Source organism: Ovis canadensis, chromosome 17 (assembly GCF_042477335.2).
Source record: "Ovis canadensis isolate MfBH-ARS-UI-01 breed Bighorn chromosome 17, ARS-UI_OviCan_v2, whole genome shotgun sequence".
Taxonomy (NCBI): Eukaryota; Metazoa; Chordata; class Mammalia; order Artiodactyla; family Bovidae; genus Ovis; species Ovis canadensis.
Window position 1 is genome coordinate 39,476,137 of NC_091261.1, and position 20,884 is coordinate 39,497,020.

A 20,884-nucleotide genomic window follows, 5' to 3' on the forward strand; every position below is an offset into this window, starting at 1 on the left:
TGGTAACCAAGGAATCCAGTATGATGAAAACTAAAGGGTGGATGGAATCTAGGCAGGAGGGAGCAATGGTCGCTAGTGTCAGATGCGCTAATGAGATGATAATGCAGGCATGGCAGGAAATGGCAGGTAGGCGCTCAGCTTATCTCCATTTCTTAAAAGACTTTTCATTTGACTGTCTAAATTCCATCCTGTGTCATTCACAGCCTGGGTTATAAGAGTTATGTTCATATGTATGTTTAGAATATAATGTTTGTTTTTTAAACTTTTAATCAGAGAAAATGTTAGAATTGTATCTGACCAAAAAAATGAGACTGAAGGAGAAAACACTTCAGAAACTAACAATGTAGACAAATGAAATATAAGTAGTAGTGTCTTTTTCCAAAAAGATAATATAACTTTCCAGACTTTTTGCTTCAAGGTAAAATCTTTCAGCGTAAGCACTTTCTCCAAACTTTGGGCAAAGGTAAATGTAAAATGTACTCTTTACATTTTAATCCTAATGACCTCACTCCAGTTGGCAGCCTTTCTTGAAGGCTTAGATATTCTCCAAGGAAAGGATATGGTACTAAAATGCAGATAAACGGCCTTTCTGATCTCTGTTCAATTTGAACAGACTTAAGCTATGTTTAGCAACAGAACTGAACATGTATGGTGATTTTTCTTCCAGAAAAGTTTGTTCAGTAATGATTTTTAATGTAAAAATATAGTATTGTTTTGGACATTCCTCATATTGGTCAGCCTTGATTTCATAGACAGTAAGTACCATTTACTCTGTGAACTTAATTTTAGGAGACAGGGGAAATGAATAGGAAAGAGAGAAAAGAAATGGCATAAATCTGAAATTGGGGCTAACATAGCTAGTTCATTTTATTTATTCATGTTTCTTTTTCGTGTCTCCCTGAGAAAGAAAAGAGATATGATTACCTCTTCTTCACTCTGTATACAAATATGCAAATCAGGGCAGCCAACAATCTTGTAATTTCTCCTCTGGTGTGAGAACTATGGGCGAACATTAGTAACAATTCAGTCATTCGTTTATTCAGCAAATATGAATATTTCATAGCTGCACAGCCTGCCAAGCCAACTCTCAGACAAACCAAGGAAGCCTGAAAAAAACTTTTTAACATTTTATTATAAATTCTGTTCTTTAACCATAATGTGTTTTATCAATTTTCTCAAAATAAATCTGTAATGAGCTTTTTTTTTAATAAACCCTTTAATCAAAAATAATGACTAAATTTTTTAGCTTACTTAAAAATGTGTATATACACAGAAATGTGTACAGAGGGAAGATGGACCCTGTGGCACCCAGTGCTGCCTATGAAACCCGTCCCCTACCAGCTCTTCTTTTTCCCTTTTTGGCCACCCAGTGCAGCATGCAGGATCTGTAGTTCCCCAGCCCAGGATGGGGCCCGTGGTCCCTGCAGTGGAAGCGTGGCATCTTCACCACTAGACTGCCGGAGAAGTCCCCCTGCCAGCTCTTAAAGCTTAAAAAAATGTGTGGCTTTTGTGACAATATTAATGTTCTTAGTATTTATGGAAGGAAGAACTAAGTAAATATATGTTTCCTTAGATAACAAAAATCGTAGAATGGCAAGGCATTTTTAAAGTAATTCTTTACAACACTGGCACCCACCCAACTCTAATACCAAGAAAAAAGTCTACACTGAGTGGTTTTCTAGCCCAGGAGTTCACCACAAAAATTCCCATGTGCCCCCGGGTTCCCGTAGATGCTCTGAACGCCCTCACTCTAACCTACTCTTGTTTCTTCCCCTCAGAAAGTATATTGGAATGTAAGCAAATGAGAAACACGTCATAGAGATAACTTTGAATCTGCTCTGGTTTATTCCATTTTAAACACAAGTTTTTAAAGTTCACTCCTTCATTTTTTTAGTGACACATTAGCAATGTTATATGCACAGCTGTTGAAGTTCACTGTGCCAGGCGGGCAGGTTCCCCCAATCAAACTTTCCAGCAGCGCTGACCGCCAGAAGGTTCTTTCCTGAGTTGTGTCTCTTGCCTTTGTTCCACCTTGTGCAGCAGAGTACGTCTAAACCATCTTCCACGTGGCAGATCTTCAGCCTTTGGAAAATAATTCTCATGTTCTCCTTGCACTTAGTAGGCATCTCCATTTCCTCAGAGAACTTGGTTTTGAGTCCCTGCGCCAGCCAGTCACTGATCTCTGAAGACGTTCGTTGTCCTTCACCCATTCATTAGGTTCTGTGAGCACCTTGCTTCAACCAGGTGTGCTTGGGATGCGTCAGTCTTAGGCCCAGAGCCAAACGTTATATTCAAGGTATGGACTACTAATTGCCTTGTTCTGGGTGATGACTGAGAGCAGTGGGGAGAGGGTGAGTGATACCTGCCCAAGTGGAGGGTAGAGGGCAGCTTTTCAGAATCTCCAGGGGATGGGTGTGGTTTCACAGTACCTACCCCTCCCCTTTCCCTCACCCCGAGAAGAGAACTGGAAGCTTGCTCTGAGAGTTACTGTAGTCAGTGATTTGGAAAAATGTTCATATGATTTCTCATTCATATTTAGGATGAGAAAAAAGTGAGAATCACACTGTTCTAGTGCCTACCTACTTCCATTAATGCAACGTAAAATCATGTTAGCTTTTTTTAGAAGTTGAATGACACTGTTAGAAAGTCACCGAGCGTACTGTTGACTGAAATCCTAAGTCTCTTCCCAAGGTTTTGTTGCTTAGCCAGATCTTTGCCCCAGAAGCCAAACTGTTCCTCTGTCCCTTTTAAATTTGATTATATTACTATAATGTGCTGAGATCATTTTACATCCTCATTCTGCCATCCAGTTTGTTACCTATAAGCATAGGAACTGCATCTGTTTAATTTTGTTTTACTGCTATATTTCTTGCATCCATGACAATTTTTTTTTTACTTACAGTGAAGTCCATCTATAGCTTTGATGAACATGCCACCCATATTTTCATGAAAATCACTGAACAAAGAAGAACTAGACAGACCTGAGCAGTCAGTCTCTTCGAGCCTACTAACTACCATCTCCTGTGATAGACGGTTAGCAGGACCCATGAGGCAAGGTCAATCTGTGTTCAGTCTAGCCCATACTGCCGCTTCAACGCTATCATAAAAACATCCAGACAGACCTAGGCTTCTACCTAAGAAAGTTCATTTATGCCACAACTGTCATACTTCCCAGACCTAATCTATATCCTGTCTGAAAAGATAAGTTTCTTTTTAGTAAATCCATGTAGCATCCTAGTAATCACTGTGTGTTCCTTTTACGTTTATTTAAAATACTTGAGTTTTGTAGTATGGCGTCATAGAAGTTCTCAGTCCCTATTTTTGTCCTTTTCTCAAAGAATAAAAAAGCCATCAGCGTATAATCTGATGTATAAGGAAATCTGTTAGCACTTAAATCTGTGAAGATTAAAAATATGAGACTAGGATTTCCTGTCATGGAAACTGTGCTCTTGGAGATAAAGGAGAGTAAGGGTAGTTATGTTTCTACAAATAGTCAAAAGAAACCATTGGACCCACTGGAGAATCTTTCCCTGCATCTACAATAACCAGGCTGATGTGTATTAATAAGGTATGCCTGTTGAGCACCTACAATATGCAGTGCATTGTGCTGACATTTTGCATTTATCATCTCATATAATCTAACAGCCCTGCTAGGTAGGTGTTATCATTCCTTTTCTAAAGATGTAAAGTCCTAAAAGTCAAACACCTAGCCCAGGGTCATGGAGGTGGAAAGTGTCACTGCAGGCTTTCAAACCAGGTGTCTCCAACCCAGATCCCTTCTCCCACCACTGCATCCTTGGTCTGCGGAACCCGTGCCTCTGGCGTCTCTCCCACTCCCTCCCGGTGACCGAGCAGTTGCCTCTACAGGCCCTCTCAGGCCCCTGGTCACGGAAACTGGACCGCACGGCAGACAGCTTGGTTCTCTCATACACTTCATCCTAGACTTCAGGTAATTCTGACTAGTGTCCATTCTTTCCTTTTAGTTCATCACTTCATGTGTTGATAGGAAATAACAGATGCAAAACAGATTTTGAAAACTTCTTTCACATTTTCATTCATCAACCTTAGTATAGTGAGTCAGAGCTGTGACCAGGTCTTTGCTTGCCTTTTCTGATTCTGCCTCTAACTCAAAGAGCCCTTCTGGTTATCAAACGCTATGCATTACGTAGAAAAATTCCTGAGAAAAGTATTTTCATATCTAGTGGAGTTTTTTCAAATCTTGAAAAGAAATTGACCATAACCTAAAAAGTCAAGTAACTGTAGTGAAAAATACAGATCTAAGCAAAGGAAGTTACATAAATTAGTGGGTTATTTCGTTGAAATGTTTCCAGATTTTCCTTTTTTGACTGCCTTTTAAGCTTTTTTTAATTGCAGTATAGTTGTGCGATGTATTACAAGCATACCATGTAGAGATTCGCAGTGTTTGAAGGTTATGCTCCATTTAGTTATTATGAAATAGTAGCTGTATTTCCCGCGTTGTACAGTATACTCTTGCAGCCTGTTTTGTATGTAATAGTTTGTACCTCCTAATCCTCTACCCCTATATTGTTCCTCTTCCTCTCCCCACTGGTAGTTTGCTGTTTAGTTGCCTATCATGTCTGACTCTTTTTGCGACCCCAAGGACTATATCCCACCAGGCTCCTCTGTCCGTGGGATTTTCGAGGCAAGAATACTAGAGCAGGTAGCCATTTCCTCCTCCAGGGGATCTTCCCAGCCCAGGGATCAAACCTGTGTTTCCTGCATTGGCAGGCAGATTCTTTATCACTGAGCCACCAGGGAAGCCCGGCTTATTCACTGTATTGGGAAGTTTTCTTTGTTATGTTCACCAGTGTGTTGAATTTTTTGATTCCACAGTGATATCATACAGTATTTGTCTCTGACTTACTTCACTTGGCATAATACCCTCCAAGTCTGTCCATGTTGTTGCAAATGTAAAACCTTCATTATTTTCGTGGCTGAGTAGTATTCTATTATAGGCTTATTTGTGTGTGTATCCATACACACACCACATCTTTATTCATTCATGTTGATGGACACTTAGGTTGCTTCTGTGTCTTGCCTATTGTAAATAATGCTTCTATGAACATTGGGGTGTATGTCTTTTAGAATTAGAGTTTTTGTCTTTTCCAGAAGTATATATGCCAAGGAGTGGAATTGCTGGATCATATAGTAACTACTTTTAGTTATTTAAAGGAAACGCCAAACTGTTTTCCACAGTATGAAATTTATATTCCAATCAACCAGCCACATCTTTGCCAACATTTATTACTTGTGTTCTTTTTGATGGTAGCCATTCTGACAAGTGTGAGGTGAGATCTTGTGGTTTGGGTTTGCGTTTTCCTGATGACTAGCAGACATCTTTTCCTGTGCCTGTTGGCCTTCTGCATTACTTCTTTTGAAAACTATCAAGGCTTCTGCCCATTTTTTAATCAAGTTGTTTTTATGATGTTATATGAGCTGTTTATATAGATTGGATATTAACCCCTTGTTGGCCGTTTTGTTGTTGTTCAGTCACTCAGTCGTGTCCGACTCTTTGCGACCCCATGGACTGCAGCACACCAGGCTTCCCTGTCCATCACTGACTCCTGAAACTTGCTCAGACTCATGACCACTGAGTGAGTGATGCCATCCAACCATCTCGTCTTCTGTCATCCCCTTCTCCTGCCTTCAGTCTTTCCCGGCATCAGGGTCTTTTTCAGCTCTTCACATCAAGGTCTGAGTCAGCTCTTCACATCAAGTGGCCAAAGTATTGGAACTTCAGCCTCAGCATCAGTCCTTCCAGTGAATATTCAGGGTTGATTTCCTTTAGGATTGACTGGTTTGATCTCCTTGCTGTCCAAGGGACAGAGTCTTCTCCAATACCACAGTCAAAAGCATCAGCTGGGAGAGCTGAACCATAAAGAAGGCTCAATGCCAAGGCATTGATGCTTTTGAACTGTTGTGGTGTCGGCCATACTATTTGCAAATATTCTCTCCCATTCAGAAGTTTGTTTTCATTTATGGTTTCCTTTGCTGTGCAAAAGCTTTTAAGTTTAATTAGGTCCCATTTGTTTATTTTTGGTTTATTTCCTTTGCTTTAGGAGACAGATTCAAAAACATACTGACAGATTTTTTTCATAGGTGGTAACAATTTCACCAAAAAAAAATTATTTACCAGATATCTACCAAAAAATAATAAATATATGTTAAGTTGTGTTTAGCAATTATAAAGTGGTTGATACAATACTGTATGAATTCCTGAGTCAAAATAAGCATAGTATTTTAAAGCATGGTGTTTGAAAGGTATTTACTTACTTTGAGTATCTGGGACTATTTGAGGCAAAGATATGCCCACCAGCATTTCATATGAAAAAGAGAAACGATTCAAACTGTAAAGCTGAAGCAGAGCCAAAATGAGCAAGAAAAGGAGGAAAGACCACGGAGGAGGGAAAACACCGGAGAAAAGATCTGCTTTGTGAAGAAACTGTCTCACATGGTTCTAATCCAGAAATCAGAATCATCAGCCAGATTAACAGGTAAAATAACCACACTTAACCTATAATTAATAAATGTCATATTTAAGACTCAGACTATATAAGCCAAGTAGTACTGAGAATATCAGGATACATCAGTGATACATTAGGGAGGATAGTATACTTTTTTCTTTTACCTTTGCTATTTAATTTGGCATTACTTATTTATGAAAGCTAACCAGATTGTATACTTTATGCAAAAATACTGATTTGAAGGTTTTGCATAGCGTCAATCTAGATTTTTTAAATGTTCTAACTGCAGAGTCATGGTCAAGAAAGTGTGATTTTAGGTGATTCTCTTTAACTTTCCAAGTAATTTGTCAAGATATAGAGAAAAATATTCTTTGCATTCCTGATAGGGTGCTATTTTTTGATCATATATGCATATATTTTATATCTGTAAATGTGTGCACATGTGTGTCCTACAAATGTATAGGACACTAAAGTAACTAATCCCATTCTCCCTGGAAGGTAGGGACTAACTGACCTCAAGCCAAATATATCATGTTATGTTCATAGTCATTCAACCAGTACATTAACATAGTATTTTAAATCAAGATAATTATTAGCTTTTCTTTACAGAAATTCATTAAAGTTCACATATAGTATTCTTAGTATACTCAAAAACACACAAACTAGTCTATGTGAATGCTCTCTATTCTGAGAGGCAGCAGGGTCCTGGGGCTGGAGACTGGAGACGCTTGGTTCAACCACCTACCGACCTTGAGCATGCTGCTTAATCCCTGTTTGTCATGCTGTGAGCTTTAAATAAAGTAATGCGCATAAAATGCCCAGCAGTGCTTCTGTTGTTTGATAAGCCCTGGGTAACCATCTGCAGGAGTCTGGAGGTTCTCTGATGACTTTGTGGCATGATGAAGTCAGTTATTATTGTGGAAATTATCACTATGGAGATGGCAAGGCTGCAGCTAACTGGGAGGAGCGAGACTTGAATCAGGGAAACCAGATAGAGGCTGCTGCAATAATCCAGGCAAGAAATGCCACTGAACTATACGGCAGCAGGTAGTGGGAAACAAGAAGCAAGAAACACTGAAGAGATACTGTGTAATGTGTACACCGAGACCACCATTTGGCTGCGGGAGTTGGAGAGATACACATAGGTTCCAGGTCTGGATGGCATTCTGTTAAGGCAAGGTATAGAAAAAGGATGAGTTCCCAAATCTCAAGCACCTGCACACGTCAAAGAGGAAGTGCCTGACAAGCAGTGCAGTAGAACTCAGGAAAGGCTGGACTGCAGCGACGCCACTCGGCAGCCCAGGGAACGGTCAGTGTCAAGGAAGCAGATAACACGCTTGCTTTTACCCTTTTTCAGTCAAAGGTCTGGTCTGCCCCAGACCAGGGTACATCATCAGATGCAGCTCTGAACATTGAAGGGAAATCACACTGAAGATTTCGACCTTGAAGTTCATTGCAAAGTTTGCTGCAGATGGCGAATGTCTGCTAGCTGTTTTCTAAGTGATCTGGGTAAAACCACCAACATGGTCCCTGATGCCACGTTTCCCATCACGTGTTGCACAACTGCCAGCAAGAGGCCCTTCCTTTGGCTCTTGGGGACTTAATTTCCCTTGGGAACTACTGTGGTTATTCAACTTGAAGACCTTGTAGGAAGAATCAGTTATTTCTCTCTGGGGTCTTACTCAGAGCAAGCAACACGGAAGTAAATAGTCACTAAGGAGGAACAAGGAGAAATAAACAAGCTTTTAACCAAATTGATGAACACCAATTCATGTTATTAAAACACCAGTGGCCAGTTTTACAAAAGTTGAAACTAGGAATTGTGCCATCACCCTGCTGTGGCTCCTGTTCATCACAGTATATATGAGAGTTAATCTCTGTAACCCACACCTCTTTTGCTGTTCCTAGCACAGAGGTGCACTGCATGAGATGCTGATGCCTCCATGTAGAGGCTGAGTAAAGACCTTCCAGCAGGGAGAACACCGGACTAGAAAACCAGAACTGGGGTTGGCCTAATTAATGCTGTGATCTTCTTTGTAAAGAATGGAGGTATCTCTTTTTTGCCCTAATATTGTGGAATTCTGTGATCAAAATAATGCATTTAATGAAACCATTCTTTGAAAAATAATTTTTGATAGTCTCCCTGTTGTTCAGGAGTAACATGTATTTTTTTGCCTCAGAAGGCTCACCAGTCAACATTATGTTGGAGAAATAAGTTTCTTATTCTTAATCATAAACATGACAGCCAAACATTTACTAACTGCCTACTGCTTGCTTTCTATGAGATGCTCCATGAGCGTTCTTCAAATACCAGAGCAACCCCAAGAAGATGGTAGGATGTCACTCTTCTTTTTACAGAAGGGAAAACTGAGGCTTACAGTTGTTACGTGACTTGGCAAAGGTCACGTGGCTGGTAAACTACAGTTTAGCCTTTAAACCCAGCTCTCTCCAACCTGACTCTTCAAGTTGCTTCAGCTGGTTGTTTTCAGATCCAACATTGTATTCTGGAAAGAACTCCAACGAGGGAACACCAAGATCAGACCATGATTCGTCAGGGTCTCACCATCAAAGTTGAACCAGAAAGCAGCTCAGTGAGCCTGTGCTCATCCAGTCTTTTCTTGTCCCCAGCAGTCTTCATGCCAGTGAGACAAGGGACATGCACCATCACATGAGACAGTGTGCACACGAACACCTAAACATTTAGCAAAACTAGATTTCAAATGACACTTTAAAATGTATTGCAAAATGTACAGCATTTATTCACATACAGACAAAAAGGCACAAATTCTACTAAATAGTTCAACAAAAAAATACAGCTGTCCTCAACTAGTTTTATAAATACTTTCAAAAAGGGGGTAGAAATAAATACAGGATTGGGCCATGTAATATAAAATAGTCATCTCTACATATACTTTTGTTTAATTCTGATTTTTAACTCTTCATGCACCTTTTTTTTTTACCCAATTTTAGCTGAATGGACACCAAGCTAGGCACATAGTGAAAAATCCTCTGTACAAGGTTACAAATGTAATGACAAGTTTGTCCATTTCAAAATAATTAAGATTTGTACACAACACATATAACCCTTCATTTAGATTTTGTGTTTATAACCTAACAAATGACATTCCAGGCAACTTTACAAAAGTTTAACTAGCCTACATTTTTGACATAATACATTGATCATAATCAAAGATATTTCTTGGTCAGGATGCACACGGAAAGATAAAGCTTTAAACAAAGAAGAAAAGAAGAGCAAATGGTTCCATACTCAGAGTGCAAGTGGGCAGGTTGGGTTAGTTGCCGCTCATAACCTCATACAGAGTTCCCAGCAGGACGTGAAACTGACTTACAGAGCTGTCATTACACTGTCAGAGAAACTGTACCATTTGCATTTCAAAGCAGGAATTAAAGGTGTGGGCTTTTTGTGTTTGTGTGTTTTGTTTCTGTGTGGGGTTTTTTATTTTTGTTTTCTTTTTGGTTCAGCATAACTTGGAACGTTTGAAAGCTTTTCAACCTAAATGTGGGGAAAAAACAGGTAAGGCATTATTTTTGCACAAAACTAGCATTCCTAATAGTGCAAATGAATCTGGTACCTCTTATAAATGGTGAGAGGTCATAGACTTACTAGAATTTAGATTTTCTTTCTATGGCTTGACAGATTATCCCTCTATATATTCTACTCTCACCCAGAGCTGTTGCTGTAGTCAAAAAAGAACTGTAAAGAGTCCACCTTCTTCTGTATCCAGCAAAAGGTTTCTTGCTCATATGCAAAGAAAAAAAAATCTGATTTTTAAATTATGCTGAGTTAATGTACAACTTGGATTCATAAGAAACTTCTAATATCTGTAGCAACAGTTTATCTGGACAACATTCTTTGAAAAATGAGCCCCATAGCTCAAAAATAGTCAATCTAAAAACCTGGGTCATTCTTTCCCCTCCCCTGAATCAGTTACTAAAATGTATTTGAAAAGTTAAGACTTGGTTTGAAAATGTCATACATACAATGGGGATGTATCAGATCTACTATTTGATCATCTGATAAAACTTGCATAGCAAGATGGAATTCAATAAGCCTTTTTTCCTTGTTGACAGTCATCTGGAAGACTTGAAAGGTAACTACTATAGAACTCAAAGCATCACTAAGTATCAGAATGTCCCTGCCACATGGAAATAAATGTATAAATGAATCAGAAATCTGAGTACTGGTATTAACAAACTAAGGGATAATTTAGGGGAAGTTGGGCTTGTTCCAAGTGCCCATAATTCTAAATCTCATTGCTACTTAAATTTTCCTTAAGTTTGATTCACAACTACATTGAATTCCAAAGAAAATTAACAGGACCTTAACACTATCCACTGTCTTAATACAAAACGCACTACAGTGAGTGCAAAAACAGAACATTGTACTCAAATTTAATGCTAAATTTATTGCTGATAACTTACTAGTTATTGCCATTTGCAATCAGAAAGTCCAAGTTACGAATTAGAGCTTAGAACTCTGACTCCAGAAAACCTGTTATACTTCAATCTCTTTCCTGTATAAACTTGGTCAAGGGTTTTAAGAGGTTATCGCAACTTATTGCCTTTCTATTATTCTTAAAATATAACCTATTTTGGGTATTTTTTCTTTTTTTTTTTTTTTTTTTCTCCCAAGGAATCCATTCATGTTGGAAGGCCAGATTCCCCAGCATACGCACTAGTGTTTGGCTCTGGAAATATGAGTCACCAGAGTCTGGAAGTTCATTGCTTCAACTTGAACAGCCATTGTGTTGTTGGAAGCCAGGTGGCCAGGTATTGCCAATGGCCAGCAGAATCCCAAGCTGGCCCAGAAGGCAGTGGTTAGGGAAGAGAAAGGCTGAGAGGACTGGTAAGGATGGGACCTCAACTGCACTTTCTCATGGATGGAACCCTGGGATGGCGTCACTCTCCACCTGCCCTCTATCCAGAACACAGTCAAGAGCTGCCAGCAGCAGGACCTTGCTGCTTCCATTTACCCTAATCTCCAAGCTTCGGCAGCTCCACCCTGTCCCTTCAGATCTTCCGGTAATGACCTTTTTAAAACTTTTCTCTTCCCTCATCTGCTTTATTTACACATGAATTCCCTAGAATTACTAAAGCTTCAGAGCTACTGCCTGTATACTACAATGCAACAAAACAGTCCGTGGGCCAAAGTATAAATATGATTTCAAGATCCACCACAGTCCTAGAAAATAAGTTTTATGGGCTATTAAATGATACGTGAGGGTTTCTCAAGAACCATCTCTGATTCCATATATTCAGGTAACTAAGAGTTTGTGCTTTGGGAAGGATACAGAGGGCAGTAAGCACTCTTAGTTCAGCCTAGCCCTCTTTAGAAACTTACTTCATCCATTCTTATTGTAGTGTTAATTCAGCCTCTAGTCTTAGCAGTATCTTACGGTTACAATCTACTCTTGTGTTTCCTCAACAAGTTGCAAATAACACACTTCTCACAACAATGATTTATAAATGACTCTGAAAGAAAATTCCAATCAGAATTGCAAGTAAATGTATTTGTGTAGCTCAGGAGTGATGGGCTTCCACTCGTCCCCCGTGTCAGAGCTCTTGCCTCCTGCACCATCGCGCCCGTTTCATCAAGAGGCCAGAATGCTCCTCCTGATGATGTCTGTCCTCCTGCTGATGGAGCTGCTGGCGTGGATACACTTCTTCTCTGAGGCCTCGCTCTCGGAGTCACTCATCTCTGCGTCAGGGACGTACCCGTCATTCTCGTTCTCAGCTTTCAGTTTGCTTTTCGCCCTCTCCTTGGCTGGAACTCGGCCTAGGCCCAGGTAGGGGTAGTCTGAGTGCTGGTGGCAGGCCCCCTCTGGGGCCTCTCCCTGCTGCTGCCGTTCCCCCTTCTTTGGAATCCGGAATCCTCCCCAGTTCTTCACTGGGCTGGCAGGTGTTGTAGGCACTTTGACTGCAGACTGGTTATAGTTCACTTTGATCAGGGAGCCGTTGCACTTGGGCACTGCCTCCTTCCTCGTGCCCGGCGCTGACTGCCCCGCCCCAGGGGAGGCGGCAGCTCTGGCGTGGTCCGCGTGCCTCTGGGACACATCTGTGGACCTCAGAGGCTTGTGACTCTGTTTCAAAGGTCTGTCCTTTAAGTCTCCCTTGCTGAGGTCACAATGAAAACGATGGTCTCTTCTGCTCCCGTGCTCTGGCATCACCACGCCATTTTTCTGTTGTGCTGATACGAGCCGTGCTTCTGCAAAGGTCTTTTCAAAACTCAGAAAGCTCTCTGGGCCCACCGTCCCCTCCCTTCTGCCCGCCAGGTCTGGCTGCTTTAGCAGGGCTTTGCCTTCGCTCCCAGGGCTGTTCTGCAATGGATCTCGCTTGTGGGGCTTCTTCAGCGAGTGAACCAAGGAAGTACCCATTTGCTTCCTGAAGAACGCAGAATGCCACTTCAAGTCCTCTATCTTGGGAGCGTCAGGGCCCACAGAAGGACTGTTAAACAGAAGCATGTTTTCCAGTGAGGAGGAGGAGCAAGAGGAAGAAGGCACACCTGTGAACATAAAACCACAGAAAAAAGAAATTGCAGCAGAAGCAAATCCAGAAAAATAAAATTTTAGACCCCTTAGCATGGCCCACTAATGCAGACTTCCCACCCAACAGTACAGCATACAATCACCCAGTCTGTAAAAGTTTGGTTTTTATAGTAAAAATACTACCTGCCTCGAGAATCTGCATGCTCTAGACGCTCTTTTCTAAAACAGCTTAAGTTCACATAATTTTTTTCATGAAACTGTCTTCAAGGAATACACTTGCCTTCAAACAAAATAACTGATCTGATTCTCATATGTGATTTACTGCAGAATCTTTCCGTGGTCAAGTAAGCATTGCCTCCACCACCCCCTGCTCCTAGCACCTGCCTCGCCTGCTGCCTGGGAGCAGCACACACACAAGGGCAGGGAGTGGAGCTGTTATGCTTTCTCCAAATTTATCTGTCCCTCACAGGGCTTGAACGAGGCTAAATACACATACACTGTGAAATGAATAAAGGGAGGTGTTTAAAATCATTCTTGACACAGTACATATGTCTACTCATATGTACAACACACTTGTGGAATTAAACTGAATTATCATCTAAACAAGGATAAGTTAAATTGGTGTTTTTCAAGCATTGTTTATGTAAATCACATTAAGAACTAAGCTGCACAATCATAACCCAGGAAAAGTGCACTTTCCTGCAGCCATGTTAGCCTTCATCACCGACATGAATACTCTGACATTTTCTGTTGTTTCACTTATTTTAATGCTGGTGCTGACCTGCTAAAATGCATCTCACAACCCGGTAACAAACTGTAACTCTCAGTCTGAAAAATATTGGGTAAATCCATAACATACTAGAGTTCATCAGAAGGACCATGTCCCTGCAGAAGCCTCCAGAGCCGCAAAACAGCTGTCCTGTTCTCTGAGCCACCAGGAAATGAGGTTTCGTCCAGAGTAGCACAGGAGCCCATGTGAACCTACTGCTGGGCAGGAACGCACACCACGTGCAGACAGAATGAGCTAGCGGCTCTAAGAGAGAATCCCCACGACCACAGGGCTTTCCAATCTGCTCTTTCAAAAATGGCTGCTTTCTCAGTAACCAAACTTAGGGCCAACCTTCACACCACATTTCTATTTCTTTTACTCAGTCACCCGCTGTGGGAAATTAAAAATGTAAGAGGTACCGTCCTCTGATTTCCATTGTTACTTGGGATCCAGGCTCTGAGGAGCCTCAGCTTCATGACTCCCACAAGCACTGTCCCCACTGAGGACACTCACCCAAGCAGAACGGCCCTGCCCATCCCAGAATCACAGACAGTGTCAACATGGACCCCAGGGACACATTCAAGTCACGGCCATCTGCTCTGCCTCATCTGGAATCCTCTCTCTCAAAAGGTAGATAAGGTGAGGCACAAGTGAGAACACAACTGAAAGTCTAAAACTGGAAAAAGGGAGGGAAAAAAGGCATCGCAGGGGCTCCCAGTCCCTTCCCTGGGGCATGGCTTCCAACCAGGCACACCTGGCACGCACACTGCGGGCAGGAGGACCCCGCACCCCATTCCTGCTGTGGAACAGCAGAGGGACTCTGGACCATAGGCCCGCATTACAGCTGTCACACACAACGCTGCCTGACCTTCAGAGGCTCAGCCACTTACCCAAAGAGACGCCCTGAAACACAAACAAAACGCAAAAATGCCCTGATACCTGTGAGAAATGACCCAAGTAGAATCAGATCAAAGTATTCTTTACAGCTTCCTTTCACAACTTACTTTCAAAGGCAAACTCATTAGTAATCACTCATGACATAAGGACCTAGCAAGTCAGAGAAAGCCCTCCAGGGGCAAAACTCCGTGGGCACAACTGCACTGGGGATCCTGGGCCGCTGCTGCTGGAGGAGAGTGCTCCACACCAGCCAGGTGGACACGAAGGGAGAGCCCCTCTTTTATTTGCATTCAAATAGGAATAATGAAGAGACATAAGTTCACTTTGATGAATCAAACTGCTGGTACTGGGTTGGCCAAAAAGTTCTTTTGGGTTTTTCTGTACCATCTTATGAAAAAAAATTCAAACTTTTTGGCCAACCCAATATTTATGATACTCTACCTGAAAAAACTTATTTCAAAAATTTTACAACTGAACTCACAAGTCTAGCTATTGATATAACCTTGACAGATTTGGGGAATATTTACTCTTGCAAATTATCTAGGATAATATTACTAAATAAGTTAACGGCATCAAGGATATCTTTTAAAACTTGCCAAGCTTTTTATCCTCTTTGTCCAGCTGACCAGTTACTTCTGGTCACATATATCCAGATGGTTTCAAGTAACCCCAGAATGTCAACATAATAGGTTATGATTATTTCTTCGTTTAGTCCATGTTTCATGTTATACGTAGAGCCACAGAAGCAGAAGGTGAGAGAAAGCCGGTTGACTGTGCACAAGGAAAGTTGTGCCAAGAGAAGCAGACGCGCGCTCCCAAGACCTACCTACTAGCGGGTAGGTCTCTACACACTCAGCACTCTTCCTCCTCCTCTGAAATCCTTATAACACCTGCTTTCTGGGGCTTGTGAGCACAGAATGTTAGCACTTCAAGGCCTTCAGAGGCCAGGATTCTGGACCAAACCTCTTACAGATGGACAGACTTCAGAGAGGTCCAAAAACCTGTCCCACTATGCACTTGATCTCAAAGTCACTGAAGTGCTCTCCAAAGGGAAGGAAGTCCATACCTTAGTTTTTTTCTTTGGAGAAATGCAAAAATAGGCGGCACTAAATAATTTGTGCTGACTCTCAAAAACATTCAAAATTCCAATTACACCGAAATAATCCACTGTAAATGTTCTCTAAATGTGGATATGTACATTAAGTAATCTTAGATATATTTACCATGTTACAGGTAGACCCAAAGGCTAGATAATCAATACATCTTTTTAGGTATCCCCGAGACACTGTACATTTATCAAGTGCTTTGCAATACATAAGTTGCTCTTTGAGTCTCACACTATTTCCCAGGAGGGAGTTGGAGATCTCATCCCAACATTACATGTGAGGAAATGGAAGAAACTCAGAAAACTTTAGACTCACTTGTGTGGGGCATGTAAGTAGGGAATACAGGATTTAACCCATAGGAGGCTGAACCCATGGCCCCATCCCCTAGACCACAGTGCCTCAAATGCCTGAGATTTCCCTCAACAACAAAAGCCTTCCCTCTGATTCTTCTAGAGTAAAAAAGAAAATTGAAAAGACACTAGCATGTTTCCCCCCTGAACAGTGTTAAGGCTAACAAACCCCTGCCCTGTTGTTTGACCTACCAGGGCTTAATGCATACCTGAAACTCTTTCTTGCTCCAAAAGCTTAGTGTAAAGATTGAATATCTGTTCCTGGACTTTGCACACAGATCGTTTAATCTTTTCCCTGCGGGTCACCATGTAAGTGAGGTTCCGAACCTGGAATGTAGAGAATAAAGATTCTAAGTAAGCAATATACATTATAACTACTTTTTTTTTAACCTGAGGAAAAAAAAATGTGTCCCACTAGGTCCTTGACTGAAAATATAAATGTTTTATGTAATCTCTGACCTCCCTGTGATGCTAAGAAGTACCACAGAGAGGGCCTGTAGGAGGGAGCCATGCCCCCAACACCAAACCAGGCCAATGGCCTGGCCATCAGCTCATCCTGGCAAAGAGATGCCCAACGGTGTCCAAAGCCAAGCATACCAGCTCTTGCCAAAGGACTCTGCTTATCACCCTCGATATCCTCCCATGAATTCTATTGTCAGAAGCTTTAGAGCAGTTCAGAAGCCACCCTGGTTGCACTTTATCAAGCATCTTCTGAAGATGCAACTAGGCAAGCACAAGGTCAAGGACCATCAGAGGGAAGAGCCCCCCAAAAAAATGTTCCTGCATGGGGCCCATGAGAATGCCAAGTGGTCACCAAGACACTGAGCTCTCTGAAATACCTTGGAGTTTACAGGTAGCTACTTTGTTCCTACAGAACAAACACCTAGGGAGGGTCCTTGCTCCGCCACAGATTTGCGACCATCAGCATCTTAAGGCCAGCTCTCTGCATCACCACTGGAAAACACTGACACTGCCTACTTCCTGATCCATCTGTCAGGAACTGAGAGCCCAGCGCTATGAGCTCCACTTGGCATCTGATGCACAACCACTGGGGGACAGCATGCATATCCTCATTAACCTATACTAACTAATCAGCACAAATTTGTTCCCCCTTTTCAAAGCCACCTGTGATCAGTCAATAGAGTCAAAATTTAATGACTTAGTCAATAAACTCCCTTAAATCTGTTCAGTCCTAAAACTTATTGGTAAACCCAATCAGTTTACATGGGCCTGGAAACACAAATGTCAAATGCAACACACCATATACACAATTAAAGCTGTCTTCAAGATGTGAACAATACCTTCCCAGAAAGCTCAGTGGCAAGACTGAGAAAAATGACTTCATATCCCGATCAGCTCCCACACCAAAGGCACAACTATACTCTCCCACCACTAGGGCAGTCCCATCCCCAGTCACCTTCTCAAAGGTCACTCATCTTTCAGCAGCAAGTGGCAACAAGACACACACAACCCTAAATTTTGGCTTATGTTCAGACACCACCCCTAAAGAACCCTAACAATTCCATCTGCTCTTCCCCAGCTGTGTTAAAGACAGCCCCCTTTGCGAAAGAACACAAGGTCAGCTGGCTTTCACGTTTGCATTTTACACATCATAAATGGTGTAATTTCCCGGCCAACAGCAGGAACACCAAGTCAGGCTTCTCTTGATCCCAAATGATTCACTGTTTGTTTAGGAATTTTCTAACACTTGTTAATAAAAATAATTGCAAAGAAAATCAGCCTTCCTACAATTTCAGAGTAAATACTGTTTCAGTGTCATTCACCCTGGTTAAAATACATTCTGACGGCCTCACCCCCTCCCTCCCAGGCAGTAAGTAGGTGTCCTTTTTAAGAGTCCTTTTTAAGAATTCTGTTCAGTTTGGGGATGGAGGTAGCCAGTGGGTGAGATTTTCTTTACAAATATTCGACTCAAAGGAGATTTAAGGGTAGAAGCTCAAAAAGAGGAAGGAGTCAAACCTAGATCATTATTACAGACTCATTAATTGCTGAAAAACAAATGAAGAATGGTTTTTACATTAAGACAGGGAACTCAACTTGTGGAGATAGGAAGGGTAAATTCTCTGACAGGAGTAGACTTATCCAGGAGTGGACAAGGTTAAAGTCAGATGTACAATAGAGATACATCTTTTTCCTTAAAATGGCCAATGGAAATAGAAAGACAGAGAACTTGAACTCTTATTACTGAAATTTAACTTCAGCGTCTGCAACCACTTTTCCCAGGAAAGATGTCCACCCTGGCTGCTAAGTGGGAAAACCACACTTCCACTCCCCATGATCTGAGAAGAGAGACATCTATGACCCCAGGGTTTTACTGGAAAACTCAGCCTCTGAATAACCTAGACCTGGGTGGCCACAGAATAGTGAGTGCCCTAAACCTCACCTCCCTTATGCACAGAATGCCTTGTGAAGGGCAACCTCCATCAGCAGCCCCTGTGTATCAAACTGAACGGAGGCTCTGTCAAGACACATCTTGCCTGGCCTTTCTGTGCACTGCTAGACCTGACTTCCTTCCCCTCCATCTTCTCCCGATTGCCAGCGAGGTGGCACCCAAAACCAGATCTCCTATGTTAAACCCAAGAGACACAAAGCAAAGGTTCCCAAACATGGAAGGGGCCTAAAATACAGAATGCTGGCCTCCACATCCAGAATTTTGGCAGTCAGGTGGGGTCCAAAGGTCAGCAGGTCATATTGCTGCAGGCTGGGGCCACGCTCTGAGAACCACTGCCCTCAGGAACCCAACAATGATCTCAAGTTTTCTTGAATCCCAAACACTGCTTGCAACACTAGAGCTTAACTTGCCTTTTATGTTTACGACAACTGTACCCTCTATCAGAATGACAAAAGTGACCATCCCACTTAAAGCTGGACAGAATGGTCCCCCAGGGCCTGCTGTTTGGATGCCCCAATGCCGAGGTGGTGTATTCTTATCTGAGAAAGTACTCCTGCTGCTGCTGAATTCACGTTTAGTGCTTCCTTCAGAAGCCAATGTCTGGGGGAGAGCGATCCCACCAGAGTGAAGTGGCAGCCTTGGCAACTTGGCATGGCACCCGCCTCATCGGTAATGGTGTCTTCAGGTCCCCACCCCGTTGGGAGACCATTCCTGTCACCTGTCTGGTCCAGAACTGGAACGCAGGTGTGCAAGGCGCCCCCAAGGTGTGTATTTGCAGGAACAACCACCATTATCACTCAGCGTTGTCTGCATTTCTAATGAGGCCTATTCACGCCTCAGTTCTGAAGGGAACACATGCCTTGATGGTGTCCTTCTTATTAACCACTAAGAAATGTTAATTACCTAGTGTGAATTACACTACCTAGTGTGTGAATTACCCAAGACTCAACTCACTTGAAAACAAATTTATGATTTGTTCTTATTGTCACCCCTGCTCTGAGGAGTCTTCTGCCCACTACTGTTTATAATTACAAATAACTGTACTCTCTGCAGCAAGGCCAGGATTTCCATTTTTTAAAGCCTCCACCCTAACTGGCCTTGTGGCACATTTTGGAAAACATGGTTTTCATTTTAATAAGCTTAAACTGACACTAAAGGCCCTAAAATCTTGACTCTTTAAAGTAAACGCAAGTAATGCCACACAGACAGAAATCCCGATTTATTCCCTGTTCTCATACATCATTGGCATTCTACTTAGAAAGCAAGTGATGACTCAAAAAAAAAACTTTAGAACTTCAAGTGCGTGTTAATCTGAGTATCTGCAGTACAGAAGTTAGTACACCACGAGCGTTTTCTACACTTTTATTCTGTGGTGATCGAGACACACACACAGTCCAAACATCAGACTTCTCGTCGTCCCTCCTGAGGACTGACTCCAAAGCTCACGCAACCCCGAGTACAGCAGTTGTCGGGCTGGGACAAGGCTTCTCACCAGGATTCCACTTTATCCTTCTGAACCCTTTTCTCATTGCTAACAAAAAAGGTCACACAGACCTGTGATTGAGGCGAGGTCTTCTTCACACTCACCACCAGGGGGGGCACGGGAGCAGGAGAGCCTCAATTCCACACCCCTCGCCTCCCCTCTGCCTGAATCCTGGTGGGGTGTCACCGTCAGGTTCTAGAAAGTCTCTTCTAACGCAGGCCCACCAATACTCTCCCTGCCACGCCTCCTCTGCCAGGGTGGTGCTGGTGTCTGTGAGAGCCGGGGCTTTTGGGTTCGGTACTTCTCCCACGTAACCCTATTCGTTGCCTACGCTCTCACTTCCCATCAGCTCTGAGTCAGATTCTCTCCCAGGCAGGTGAATCACTAATAAGTTAGGTGCTTGGGGGAGATGCGTTAACCATTTCAGGCCACTTGGGTGCCTTTCAGCACAGGCTGCTCCTCCGTTCCATCTCCCGTGCACTAATGAATTTAATCGGAGCCGGCTGTTGGCAGCAGGGCAATCAGGGGAGCTGCCACAGAAGGTGCTCAGAGATGCATCACCAATTAGTAAGCTTCAGTCAGAAGCTACCTACGGGGAGCAGGAGGCCAGGGGGGAAAGACAGCCCGCTCCTGATTATTCCAGTAGCAGGAAAGGAGGTCCAGACGGGGACTCCAGAGACGCTGGGGAGATACAAAGCAGCAACAGCGGAAGGGAAGTGCCGCCAGCCGAGACTGCGGGCTGAAGTGTGATCCAGAAGTGTGAAACGGAGTGTGCTACTGTGCCCACGGGCTCCTCAGTCAGATCACAGGCCTCTGTGCACCAGGAATCCCACCCCACACCCACACCAGACAGAGCAGACAGACAGACACACGGACAC

At 42.6% G+C, this 20,884-nt stretch overlaps 1 protein-coding gene and 1 long non-coding RNA gene across 8 annotated transcripts in view; one reads left to right on the forward strand and one right to left on the reverse strand.

Moving 5' to 3' along the window:
* Positions 1-1,477: 1,477 nt before the first annotated feature.
* LOC138422516 (uncharacterized) lies at positions 1,478-6,248 on the forward strand. Its single transcript, XR_011249900.1, has 3 exons — positions 1,478-2,296; positions 2,903-3,949; positions 5,512-6,248. It is a non-coding gene; the product is annotated as an uncharacterized lncRNA (long non-coding RNA).
* A 2,971-nt stretch (positions 6,249-9,219) lies between these two features.
* Positions 9,220-20,884, reverse strand: part of JADE1 (jade family PHD finger 1) — a 57,119-nt gene continuing 45,454 nt past the window's right edge. For all 7 annotated transcript variants that reach the window (XM_069557530.1, XM_069557532.1, XM_069557533.1 and 4 more), the window contains exons 10-11: positions 16,323-16,440; positions 9,220-13,008 (exon numbers count right to left, since the gene is read on the reverse strand). In XM_069557530.1, coding sequence (XP_069413631.1) covers positions 12,098-13,008; positions 16,323-16,440 — 1,029 coding nt within the window. In that variant the 3' untranslated portion in view covers positions 9,220-12,097. The remainder of the gene's footprint in view (positions 13,009-16,322; positions 16,441-20,884) is intronic.